At 41.1% G+C, this 14,253-nt stretch overlaps 1 protein-coding gene across 5 annotated transcripts in view; it reads left to right on the top strand.

Moving 5' to 3' along the window:
• The window catches only part of actn1 (actinin, alpha 1), a 189,547-nt gene extending 182,167 nt beyond the window's left edge, over nucleotides 1–7,380 (top strand). For all 5 annotated transcript variants that reach the window (XM_052035573.1, XM_052035393.1, XM_052035481.1 and 2 more), the window contains 2 exons: nucleotides 3,754–3,912; nucleotides 6,854–7,380. In XM_052035573.1, coding sequence (XP_051891533.1) covers nucleotides 3,754–3,912; nucleotides 6,854–7,012 — 318 coding nt within the window. In that variant the 3' untranslated portion in view covers nucleotides 7,013–7,380. The remainder of the gene's footprint in view (nucleotides 1–3,753; nucleotides 3,913–6,853) is intronic.
• The last annotated feature ends 6,873 nt before the right edge of the window (nucleotides 7,381–14,253 follow it).

Below are 14,253 nucleotides of genomic sequence, written 5' to 3'. Positions count from 1 at the left end.
ATCCAGACAAATTGTACAGATTGAAAAGTTTAAATATTCTGTAGAGTTTGTTTATCTTTAAGCTGATTGGGGCTGGAAATGTAACCATAATGCAAAAGCAATTTATATCCTTAAAAGAATAGGATGATGTCATGGCGAAGCATAAAGAAAAAAAAATTAACACTTTGTTTGGTAACATCCTCTGTGTTTCACAGGGGATGGAAGGGTGGAGATGAGATTACTTAAACCACTCATCTGAAAAATATCTCTATAATGTTGGTATTTCATCTGAGATGAATGGTGCTGGGTGTAATGGATGTATCACCAACTTAATACTGAGATATTCCTAAAATAGGCAAAACTTTTTCACCACTCTTGAGTGGAGGAGTAGAATAGTCCCGGCAAAGTGAAATCCCCTGTGCTTATACTAGGAACCAAGATATGTCGCAAATTTGGAAGGGGAAGTGGGAGAAATGCAGAGAAAATTTGTTCATATTATCCAGAGACTCCATAAAACATGGGCTTATATGTTAAAATAATACAGACAGGGACTATAAGGTGTAATATGTTGGTGAACTGCTCCCTTTCCCTCTGGGCCTTGAGTTCATTTCAAACTCAAATGGAACTTAATTTTTAGTTCCTCTCAAACTGCCCAGAGTTATCTTACTGCTTTGTTTTGCACTGTTCCACATAAGCTTGTGTTGAAGATATTACTTCATTCCCCCGACACAGATAAAAGACAAAGCTACAGAAGCCGTGTTTACATGCAACTTTCTTCAGTTCATTAACTTGTACCATCACCTGAAAGTTAAGCAATGTTGTTGCTGTAATCTCTGCTTTGCCTTCCAATATAATGCTAAGACACAACTAGACAAGCTCAAATAATAGTAATACAGACACATAACTTCCTGCATTTACCTTAATTCTACTTCATCTCAACCCAATCAGCACTTGTTTGAATGAGACTGATCATCAACAACAGATATCTTGGCCCAGCAGACTGAGGTCACTCCCAGCTGACCTCTAGAGATTGAGCAGGCCCTACTTTGATCACCAGTCTCTGCTAATCTCATCAAGGCAATGTTGGGAGACTACCGCCAGCCCCAGTATCCCTGGACAAGGAAGGGGGAAATGGGCTTTGTTCCTTGTTCTAAACTCCAGGCAAGCAAGCGTTCTGATTTCTGCAGTTAGCTCTCCAGTGAAGCAGAAATCCCTGCATATTATCAGCATAATTGCCAGCATTCTAGAGGTTGGACAATGCCTGTCTCAACACTTTGGGTCAGGTGTAGGAAATGGAGAACTACTGTTGCAATTCCATCCCGATATATAATTGCACAGCCTGTTTATCCTAAGGCCGACGTATCTTATGCCATGTTCAGAATGGTCAAAGCCTAATATGGAGGCCTGCATACAAGGGTTTGGATGGAATTGCTGAGTAAATGTCAGTGGTCCCACTGATGTTTAACTAGGGCAGTAACTGGAAAGTTGTGTACTTTGCCTCCAACAGTCTCAGATCCTGTCCTGCCATAGTAGTGGGTTGAAAATTTGATTTCATTTTCACCCTTCCTGTCTTCCCAGTATCATAAGGACAGTGCTATGACCTTGCCCATCTCTCCAACAATATGCACCGGCGTATGATAGCTCTGTAAATAACAGTTTGTACATCAGCAGTCATCACGTTCTCACCATCATTCCACTTCATTGACCAGCTATGTGGGAACTTCCCTTGTTTATTTAATGTGACTCACCCTCCAGTGCCCAATCTGGCTGCACCTCATCCTGTCCTGGGACAATCTTCAGTCCCCCTCCTCCTCTTCCTCTGAGCGTTGCCTCTTGGCAACATCATCCACACGAAGACAGTTTCTACATAAATGCCAGTGACGTCCAGCTCCACCTTTCCTGAACCATCACTACCTCTCAGCTCGCCCAGTGCCATGGTTATCTAATGATTGTCCCACGTCAGTCCTAGGATGGGTTGTAACTTTCTGCAGTTCAGTGCTAGGAATATCATTCACGAGTTCCATCAGGAACTCTGAGCCAACACTAACTCCCTCATGACGTGATTAAACAGAGCAGGGTGTAACCACGTTGTTTGAAATAAGAACTAAGTGCTGGAAATGTTCAGCAGGTCAGGCGGTGCATGTGGAGAGAGGGAGAAACAGGGTTAATGTTTCATGTCGATGACCCTGCAGGAGAACTGGAAATGTGAGAAAACAAAGGTGTTTTAAGTTGTAGAGAGGGGGAAGGTGGAGAGAACATTTACTAACTCCCTCCCCCCCCCAAACTTAAAACACCATTTGTCTTCTCACTTTTTCAGTTCCCATGTAAGTTATTCACATTGTTTCTCTCTACGCAGACGCTACCTGACCTGCTGAATATTTCCAGCACTTTGTTTTTATTCCACCCTCAATGTTGTATTCGATCTGGCTCTGAGCTTCTCATTCCGTTTACTGTTCAGCATAAAATCTCCCTGCTACCTCTGCTCCACCATTGTTATATTTGTCAGACTTAACTCCCCCTTCACCCCTTCCCTGTTTGTAGCCACCCACGGCCTTGAGACCTGACCAACCCCCCATTGCTCTGACATTGTGAATCCCTGCACTTGTTTAATGTTGGCCAGCTGTGCTTTCAGCTGCCAAAACCCACAGGGGGAAATTCTCTATGGAAAACCCTATCCCCTCTCCACCTTCCTCACCTTCTTTAATAATCCGTTTAAAATCCCTGGATGACAAACCTAAGTAATTAAGGAAAGATGTACAATAAGGATTTAATTCTGCAGGAATATAGTGTTCTCCATAATGATGTGATTAGGAACATAGAAAAGAATGAGTTTACATCTCATGCCTTTAGCATATCTTAAACAAATAGCCAGATAATTTGCCTTTCTTAAAGAAGTTGGCAGATGTAATGAGCTAAATAGGCAGTCAGTCATTTCTGGTTTTTGGTTGTGGAATGGCCGAGAAATTCCCGGTTACCTTTTGGGAAGCTAAAGTCCCTGAGGATTTTTTATCTCCATTTGTATACCAGATCGAGTCTAATTACATCCAATCTAAAATTTGGTATGTGCAGGAATGCAGTACTCCCTCATTACAGAACGAAGGTTGTATGACCAGGTCCTCAAATGGGCTTCAGAATCAGATTCATCATCTCTGATATATGACATGTTGTTTTGCAGCAGCAGTACAGTGCAAACTCATAAAAATCTATAAATTACAAAAATAAATAAATAGTGCAAAAAAAAAGGACTTAGTGTTCATGGATTGTTCAGAAATCTAATTGCGGAGGAGAAGAAGCTGTTCCTGAATTGTTGAGTGCGGGTCTTCAGGCTCCTGTACCTTCTCCCCGACAGTAGTAACCTGAAGAGGGCATGTCCCAGGTGGTGAGGGTCCTTAATGACAGATGCTGCCTTCTTGAGGCATGGCCTCTTGAAGATGACCTCGATGGTGGGGAGGGTTGTGCCCGTGATGGAGCTGGCCGAGTCTACAACCCTCTGCAGCCTCTTGCGATCCCGTGCAGTGGGGGTGTCCGTGCCAGGCTGTCGAGATGTGACTTCACTTACACAAGAAGGTTGTGTGGAGAAACTTGATTTCTCCAAGTTACCACCTGCCGATTACCAATCTCCAACTGAGCATAAAGTTCAGCTACTGTAAACTAGAGGGATAAAAGTCTACACGCTGAGATTCACCGGGCAGAACATGGGAAGGAATGTGGGAAAGTGCATGCTCTTAGACTCATAAGAGGCTTTGGTACAATTGCTGTGGTTGATGGTTTCAGAGTGAAGCAGAGTTTGGACGCATCATGAACATCGTTGACCCCAACAACATGGGTGTCGTAACATTCCAGGCCTTCCTGGACTTCATGTCTCGGGAGACCACAGACACGGACACCGCTGACCAGGTCATGGCCTCGTTTAAAGTTCTAGCTGGCGATAAGGTGAGCGTTTATATTAAATTCAAATACAATCTGAATTCTATTTATTCATTTGCTATGGTTCATCTGTTAACCAAGGGCAACAATCAATATTTATATTGTTGGCCTGTGACAAGTAAGGAGAGACTGTGAAAGAGGTTGGTAAAGTTTTTGCACTTGGCTTTGGAGCCATTCTACACGCATGAAAATGGTATAAGTGGTAAGTTACACCATTTTCACCATTTATATGTGGGCGGGGCATGATCAGGGTAGCACGGTGGCACAGGCAGTAGAGCTGCCACTCGCAGCACCGGAGACATGGGTTCAGTTCTGATCTCAGGTGCTCTCTGGGGGGAGTTTGCACATTCTCCCCATGACCGCATGGTTTTTCTCCAGGTGCTGTCATTCTATCCCACAGTGCAGTGTAGTAGTAAATTGTCCGCAGTAAATTGCCCCTAGTGTGTAGGTGAGTGGTAGAATCGGGGGGGGGGGGGAGGGAAATTTGATAAGAATGTGGATTAATATAGAATTAGTGTAAATGGTTGGTTGATGGTCAGCATGGACTCAATGGGCTGAAGGGCCTGTTTCCTTGACTTGTGATGTATATTCCGTGACTTGAGTTGAATATGGGGAAATTATTGCAAAAGCTGGAGCTTTTCCAGTGGGTTGGTGTATCTAGCTGATATGTAAAAGCATTGCAAATGAACTGCAAGTGTGTCATGTAATGGCTGTCAAATGGGATTCCTCACGCCATGTGTCCCTTTTCACCTCCTACTCTTTCGAGTTTTATAAAAGGTTCCTTACTTGATATTCAAAACTGAAGCCCATTTACTATTTATGTAATTTCTAGTCTGAAATAATCCCATTTTCAAGCAGTAAGAAGCGTGAGAATTGTGTGATTAATTTTGAATTGCATTTTGAATGAACATTTAGATTTGCACAGCACAGAAACAGGCCCTTCAGCCCACCATGTGTGTGCCGACTTTTTTGCCCATCAACACTGAGCCCATTTGCCCACATTAGGACCGTATCCTTCAATGCCTTGCCTATTTACATTTCAGATGCATTTAGACAGACACGTCATCAGTGTGTCTGATTCCAACAACTCTTTCAGATATCAACCACTCTCTGTATTTAAAAAAAATTAATCCTATAGTCCCCTTTAAATTTCCTATCTTTCACCTTACCCTCTGTCCTTTTGTTTACACCTACCATGGGAAAAAGATTTGACAATCTAACCTGTCGAGACCTCTCATGATCTTGTATACTTCTATCAGTTACCAGTCAGCCTCCTTTGCTCCAAGAAAAACAAACCCAGCTGATCCAATCTCTCCTGATAACTAAAGTCCTCCAATCCACACAATATCCTGGTCAATTCTCTGCGGTCCCTCCGGCACAATCACATCCTTCCTATAGTGTGGCGACCAGAACTGCACTCCAAGTGTGCCCTAAAAGTTATTTGTAAAGTTGCAACATAACATCCCATTCCTAGCCTTGATCTCAGAAGGCAAGCATGCCTTCTTCACCACCATACCACCTGCGTTGCCATTTCTGGGAACTATGGCCTTGGACCCCCTAGATCTCTCTGTTCATCAACATTCCTTACTGCTGTACCATTTACTGTATATGACCTACTCCTGTTTGGCTTTCCAAAATGCATTGCCTTATGCTGGCAGATAGAATTTAATCCTGACCAATGTTCCTTCCAACTAATCTATATCCTGCTGTAGCCTTAGACAACTGTCCTCAACACCACCCACTTTCATGTCATCTGCAACTTACTAATTATACCTCCTACATTCACATCCAAGGTGTTAGTAACATATACCACAACAGTAAAGCTCCCAGCACTAATTCCTGTGCTATGCCACTAGTCACAGATTTACAATAAAAAAAAATTCCACCACGACCTCTGCCTCCTGTCACCAAGCTATTTTTGGATTAGCTTGCTCAGTTTGGATCCCATGTGCCCTAACCTGCACCAACCTACTATGTGGGACCTTGTCAAATGCCTTACTAAATGTCTACCACGCTGCCTTTATCAATCTCCTTGGTTACCTCCTCAAAAAATCTTATCCTGCCCTGGGGATTTATCCACACTTATGCATTCCAAGATACCTACATGGACCAGACAATCAATGTATTCCTCCATGAACTCGCTATCCTCCATGTCTTTTCCTTGTGAATACAGACAAGAAGTATTCATTTAGGACCATGCCCACATCCCCTGGCTCCACACAAAGATAACCCTTTTGATTCCTAAGAGGACCCACTCTTTCCCTGGCTACCCTCATATTCCTAATATACTAATAAAATTAAGTAGGAATCTCCTTAATCTTGCCTACCAAGATATTTCATGACCTCTTTTCTTCCCCTCCTAATTTCCTTCTGAAGTACTGTCCTACAGCCTTTATATTCCTCAAGGGACTTACTCGATTGTAGTTGCCTCTACCTATCATATGTTTCCTTCTTTTCTCCGATCAAACTTTCAATGACTTTTTGCCATCCGAGGTTCCCTAATCTTGCCATGTTTTCCTTCCACCCTTCCCGGAACACGCTAGCCCTGAATTCTTACTAACTCTCTTTTAGAAGATTCCCACTTATCAGCTGCCATTTTACCCACAAGAATCTGTTCCCACTCAACTATCACCAGGTCCTCTCTCACACTATTGAAATCAGCCTCCCCACCCCCAGTTAAAGGCCTTAATCTGAGGTTGGTCCTTAAAATATGATGGGTAGAGGCAACTACAATCAAGCAAGTCCCTTGAGGAATATAAAGGGAGTAGGAGAGTACTTTAGAAGGAAATTAGGAGGGGAGAAAAGAGGTCATGAAATATCCTTAGTAGGCACAATTTAACAATGGGGCATTGCAATTACTTTAAGATTTCTCACAAATTGGGGAAACTCCAGCTAAGTGGAAGAAACAGTTGTAATTAAAGGCGTGCATTTCATTCTCATCTTTCAGAACTATATCACAGCCGAGGAGCTGCGGCGTGAGTTACCCCCTGACCAGGCAGAATATTGTATCGCAAGGATGGCACCCTACACTGGACCGGATGCTGTCCCTGGCTCGCTGGACTACATGTCCTTCTCCACAGCGCTGTATGGTGAAAGCGACCTCTAACTCTGCATCTTTTGTATGCAAACCAGTGTCTGCTCACCTCTATTTGGCTTTAAACTAAAGAAATTGCGGAATGTCTGCTTGAGCTGGCAAGTGCAGTTTACAGAAGAAATATTTTTTTCTTCAGGCAACTTCAAAACATATTTTATTATAGAAATAGGTATTTTTCTCAAAACGTTCCAAAACAAAATCAAAATGCACCATTTACTTTTGTTGTGATATCTGTAGTTAAGCACAATGTTGCATTTCATGATTTTCTACTAATGTACACATATTATGTATATGAAAGCTGGCCACATTGTAACTCACTGTTGCACAAAATTGAGCAAGTTCACTCATAACACCATATAATAAAGGATTTATTTTATAAATATGTTAAGTACTTTCAGACTTTTTTTTTAAAACATCCTGCCTTGTATGTGATGGGTGCCATTGTTTTGATATTTAATTTGTTTTCCTTTTTTTAAAAAAAAGAAAGCTTCCACCATTACAATATGGATGTGTATTTTCAAATGTGGTTCAAGTATTCAGATGGAAAAAGGCAGCAATAAGATTGCAGTACTGGCTTTCAAACAATTTCTTTCCACCGTGGTTCAAGGAGTTTTCCTTAATGTCAGTGATGTCCAATCGGTAGCCCATGTGCTCTACCACCTATCAGCTCTCCACACTTATTGAAGAGCCAAAACCTGCAGATGCAGGAAATTTGAGAAATAAAAATCAGAAACTGCTGAAAAGACTCAGCGGGTCAGCCAGCGCCCGTGAAGAGAGAAATAGTTATTTTTTTCAAGTTGATGAAGCTTCGTCAGAACAAGGAACAGTGAGAAAACAAAAGGATTTTAGGTTGCAAAGAAGGAGAGTAGAGAGAACAAAAGGACTGCCTGTAATAGAGTGGAGATGAAGAGAAACTGAATGACTCAGATGATGTTGGTGCTGACGGAGAGTGATGAGGTTTTTTAATTGCAGCTGATTTGTACGAGGAGGTGTAAATACGGAGGTGAATGGGAATAGGGAGGGGAAAAAGAACATTATTAACCCAGTCTTACTCTTGTTTGATCTTTTTTGACCTTTGCAGACCCTGAGACTGTACTTTATGGCTGTGATCTCCTTGATGAATACATTTTAAATTCAAACAAGGTCTATTAATACAAAATAGAGATACAAACTGGATGAATCAATTCAAGGAACATAGATTTAAAGAGAATCAGGAAGAATCCATTGAAGGCTGTGAGCCTGTTCCACCATTCAGTGATATGATGGCTGATCTGTAACCTATCTTCTTGTATCTGCCTTTCCCCTTATCCCATAATACATTCAATATCTACTGAATTCAGATTTAAAATCAACAGTTGACTGTGCCTCAAATGCCCATTGCTGAAGAGAATTCCAAGTTGCTCCAGTCCTCCTACATGTATAAGTATTTCCTTACTTTACCTCTATGCCCTTTCCTTTTATACTCAAGTCTTTATTGACCCAATCAATTCATCTTAATTATATTTTAAGCAGATATATACCACCTCCCCATCACTCCCCCCACAAAATTTACATGGTTTTCTTCTGTGTAGTCTACAGAAACTCAAAGCATCAAGTCATTGAAGAGTTGAATACTATTGATGAGTGAGGGAAAGAGGAAATTAATGTTTTGTATAGGCTACTTTTGAATGTAAAGCACAAGTCCATCCATAACTTTTTACATGCCTGTGTAACATTGTATGCAAAGAACAAACATTCCCAAGTTTGCACGTGTTTGCTCTTGATAAAAAGACAGTCCCTGCATTCTTTTTCTTACCCGTCTCTCGAAATATTTTTCACCTGAAGCACTAGTTTTTTTTTCCCAGTTATTTCTTTAATTCAGACTTCCAGTATTTGAACAAAGGAATTTTTAATTAAACATATGTCCAAAATAGATGCTTCTTTAGAATGGGTTTCTATTCTGGATGTACAATAAAATCTGTAGCAAACGTGATTTTGTTTTTAAAGTTTCAGTGGGGGCAAACTAATTATGACTCAGTTTCAGTCGAGTTTACCAGAACCAAAGCAAAGCAGAAGGTGGAAATGTTTAGTAGCACCAGCAATATTCACCTGTGCTGTGTCACAATACTGATGATGAAAATTTCAAAGCAGTCAATAGTACAGCTACTCTTGGATGCATTCCTGGAAAATGTTTTGTTAAATAGCAATTTCAAAAATCAGAAATGCTGGGTGAAATGCTTTAAGGTACAGTGTGTTCCAATGTACAGAATAACACACTATTCATTACAGAGCAAATAATTTGTAATCGAAGATGCACACCTCAAAGAGCCAATGGTGTTACAGCGAAAATTCATAAGTCGAATGTCTGCAAATTGAGGAATCACTATATCGCTGCTGGACAATCATCTAAAATGGTATTGATTCAGCCTGGGAGAGTAATCCACTCAGCACTAAGCTTGAATGGGCTCCACTCAAATTTGGTGGTTCATTTGTCTTCAAATACATTTGATGTCAGCAACCAAATTAGATGTCTGATTCTAAACAAGTTTATATGCAAGTGCAGATCAACACATGACAATTTTATGCCATATAACTCGAAGATCACAAATAAACCCTTTATCTGGCAAATTTTAAAAAGTAGCTTTAAGCTTTTGATCTAAAGTACATTTTATATTTTAGAGGGTCAGAGAAGTTCAAGATTACTGTCAAATTGCATTTATTTTCACCTTAAAAGAGAATGTGGAAAATTTTGACTGTGGCTTTTATGCATAAAATAACTATTTGTATTGGTAACTGGTTCTTTAAATCTACAAATAAAGATATTGTATTTGCAAATCATCTGTGTATAGTATGTTAAATAGTAGCTTTATGAAAATGCTGGGCTGGTTATACATTATCAATTGTTCCACTGTGCAAATATGGTGGCACAGTCCCTGACCACCATCCACTAATCCCACCCCAAACCAACACATACACAGTCATGCTCATCACTAGCATAATTAACACACTTCCAGACTCCCTGACAATGTGCACCCTGTGCAACAAGCATCACCATGATTCTGAACCCACCCCTTCCACAAATACATGCTCCAACAGCCCACAAATTCTAATACCATCCTGGGCCTGCCAAACAAAAGGTCTCCCTCCCAAAACTAATACCAGCAATGATATTGATGGACAATAAATAGTGGTATGCATGCAAGTGCCTTTCATTAATTTCCAAAAAAAATGTTATCTACCAAATGGAATCTTTTATTACTGAAGATTTTTAAAATTCATTTGCAGCCACAGAAGTAACTTGATAATAAATTAACATATAGAAATTTTGGGGTGATGTATTGAGTTCTGACAACAAAACATTCTCCCTTTTCCTCACACTGTTGTGCCTGATATGAGAAATTTTTTTTTCAATCTTTTTATTAGTTTTCAAATTAATACAGATTAATATATCAATATTTATACATGTAATACAAAGAGATCAAGAGAACAATCATAACATGGATAATCATAAAGAACAATAGAGTATTAAAAAATCTGTAGATCCAATGATCTGTTAGTGAATGAATATAAAATAAAAGAAAAAGATTTATTATAAAATATTAAAAAAACCAAAACAATAAGAAAAATTATAAACAATATATCAAACCAAACTAAGCTAAAGAAAAAAAAATTCAAAAAAAACTGGACTAAAATGTCTCAATAGAAACATTTTAGAGGAACTCTGTTCCTCTAAATTGAAAGGTTATTATAAGGGGATCTATATCATGTGAAAATATTGACTAAATGGACTCCAAACTTCCTCAAATTTAAGCGAAGGATCAACAGTACCACTCCTAATTTTTTCCAAGTTTAAGAGAAAATTTCAAGAGAACTATATAAAGACGTAGCTGAAAAATTCCTCCCCCAATATAAAAAAAAGTGATCTTCTGAATGTAACGTCTTTTGTGCACATTTCCTATACAAAAAAGAGAAGTATATGTATAAATTTTAAATCAACTGGTTGCTGCACCGTTTGGGTGAATTTAAGATGAAAGCTTTTTAGATTCATTTTCATACTAACACACTGCAGCAATGAAATCATTGAGTCATGTCGGCTAAAATGCAGAGAAAGGAAATTGTGTAACCCTTTGCACTGTACATAAGAAAATCGATTTTTTTTCCTGCAGAGTGGAATACAAGTGCAATTGTTTTGGGCAGAATTGCACCCCTCCAGGAATTCAGTGTTGCTGCTGCATTTGTGCAGATCATGCATTTTCCAGTTTGGACTTTCTTGTAATGATACCATTCCCTTCGTAGCACTCTCAGCTATGAGGAATTGGTGGTTCTGAAGTCGGTCTGTCATTGGCAGCTCTTGGACCAATCACCTTTTAGTAGTGCACAATTTAAATGGGGTGTCCCTGCCTCAACAGTACCTCGCCCAGTGCTGGGAACCCAGCTCAGATCCATCCTTTTTATTTTTGCCCGTTCTTTGGCCACCTCCCTCTCCCCATGCCATAGTACTGACCTAGACTACTTCCCTTGCCTAAATGTTCCTCCACTACTTCCCCCCAAGTCTCTGGAACCTTTGACCACCATCACTTGCATTGGTGTTCACCAAGGAGAAGGACATGGAAGATTAGTGTGGGACATGCTAATATTCTAGGACATGTTGAGATCAAGAAGGAGATGGCGTTGGGTCTCTTGAAGAACATTGTGCACAAGTCCCTAGAGCTCGATGGAGTCTATCCCAGGTTATTAAGAGAGGTAAAGGAGGAGATTGCTGGGACCTTGACACCGATCTTTGGGGCCTTGCCTGTGGCTAGAGCGGATACAGAGGATGTTGTTCCTTTGTTTAAGAATAGCAATAGGGAGGATCTGGCAAATTATAGGCCGATGAGGCTTACATCAGTGATCGGGAAGCTAATGGAGACGATTCTTCAGAATAGGATTGATTTGCATTTAAAAAAGCATGGGCTCATTAGGGCTTTGTGCAGGGCAAGTCATTGTCTTATGTATTTGAGTTTTTGAGGATGAAAGTGATTGATGAGGGGAGGGCAATGGAGTCTACATGAACTTTAGTAAAGCATTTGCTGGTAGACTGATTCAGAAGATTAGGACACAGGGGATCCACAGTGACTTGGCAGATTGGATTCAATTGCCTTGGCCATAGAAGACAGGGTACAGGTGGAGTGGCATTTCTCTGACAGGAGGTCCGTGACCAGTGATGTTCTGCAGGGATCAGTGCTGGCACCTCTGTTGTTTCTAATATATATATATAAATGATACGGATGAAAATGTAGATGGGCTGATTACTAAGTTTGCAGATGACACACAAATTGGTGGAGTTATGGAGAGTGAAGAAAGTTGTCAAAGGATATGGCAGCAATGAACACAAAAAGCTGGAGGAACTCAGCAGGTCAGGCAGCACCTATGGAGGGAAACAAACAAGTCGACATTTCGGGCCAAGACTCTTCATCAGGACTGGAAAGGAAGAGGGCAGAAGCCAGAATATCAGGGGAGGGGGAGGAGCCCAGGCTGGCAGGTGATAGGTGAGTCCAGGTGGGTGGGTAGGGGAGGGGGGATGAAAGTGAATGATGTGAGAAGCTGAGGCGTGATAGGTGGAAGAGGCAAAGTGCTGAAGAAGATGGAATCTGATAGGAGAGGGCAGTAGACCATGGAATAAAGGGAAGGAGGCAGTGAAGTAGAGGGTGAAGGGTATGGCCAGAGACTCGTATTGCACTTTGGGAGGTCAAATGTAAGGAGAAAGTATACTGTAAACAGGACCCTGAGGAGCATTGGTGTACAGAGGGAGCTTGGGGTGCAAGTCCATAGCTCCCTCAAAGTGGCCACAGAAGTAGATAGGGTGGTAAAGAAGGCATATGGCATGCTTGCCTTCATCGGTTGAGTATAAAAGTCAGGCAGTCACATAGCAGCTGTATAAAACTTTAGCTAGGCCCCATTACAAGAAGAATGTTTGAGGCTTTGGAGAGGGTGCAGAGGAGGTTCACCAGGATGTTGCCTAGATTAGAGATTATTAGCTATAAGGTGAGGTTCAATAAACTTGGGATGGTTTTTTTTCTGGAGTGTCTGAGGCTGAGGGGAGACCTGATAGAAGTATATAAAATTATGAGATGCATAGATGGGGTAGGTAGAGTCTTTTTGCCAGAGTGGAAATGTCAAATACTAGAGGACATAGCTTTAAGGTGAGGGAGGAAAGTTTAGAGGAGATTTACGTGAAAGGTGCATGGAATGCACTGCCAGGGCTGGAGCTGAAAACAGATATGACAGTGATGTTTAAGAGGCATTTAGGCAGACACATGAACATTCAGGGAATGGAGGGATACGGTTTATGTGCAGGCAGATGGGATTAGTTTAATGTGGCACCACGGTCGACACAGACAGCATGGGCCGAAGGGCCTTTTCCTGTGCTGGTCCATGTTCTACGTCCTATCACTTCAACTAACCTCCCAACTCATCCACTAACCACCATAACCCCTCTTCCCAACCTGCGCAGGGTTGACTGCAGGCCTTGCACTCGCAGACATACTAACTGCAAGTTTCAGTTGGCAAATTGGATCCAAAATTGACTTGGTAATAGAAAGCAGGGGGTGAGGGCAGGCAATTGTTTTCATGAACAGAAGCTTGTATCTGGTGGTGTACCATAGGTGTTCGTGCTGAGACTCTAGCTGTTTGTTACATATATTAACTATTGAGATGTGAACAAAGGAGGTGTAATTAAATTCACAGATGACACAAAATTCAGTGGCGCTGTCGATAATGAGGAGGGTAGTCTTAGACTACAGGGCAATATTAATGACAGTATGAATTGATGCATTTTGGAAATGCTAGCAAGGCTAGGACATACACAATGAATGGCAGGGACCCAGGGGGTACTGAGGAACAGGGAGTTGTTGGTGTACATGTCCAAGGATCCCCGAAAGTGGCAGCATGGGAAGATATGTGGTTAAGAAGGCACATGACATACTTGTCTTATTAGTTGGGGCAGACAATATGCGAGCAGGGAGGTTATGGGACTCTTCAATCCTGTGCCTACATGTGAGATATGTATTAACGTGTCAAATGTTAAAGTCTTTCTTTCTGTCTATTTCTTCTCTCAATCCAAATGTTATTTCTATTTCTCCTCCTGTGCACAATTTAACTTTTCACAATTCCACTCCATTTCTTTCTCTGTTGTTCCGCTGTTGATCAGTCCTTAAATCTCCTTCGTTAGGAAAATACCCATTAGCCCCATCATGTCCAGAAGCCTCGTACCTTTCTTTTGCCATGATTATATT

Source organism: Pristis pectinata, chromosome 1 (genome assembly GCF_009764475.1).
Source record: "Pristis pectinata isolate sPriPec2 chromosome 1, sPriPec2.1.pri, whole genome shotgun sequence".
Classification (NCBI taxonomy): Eukaryota; Metazoa; Chordata; class Chondrichthyes; order Rhinopristiformes; family Pristidae; genus Pristis; species Pristis pectinata.
Note: the sequence above shows the minus strand (reverse complement) of the source record. Positions and strands in the feature narration are given on the sequence as shown.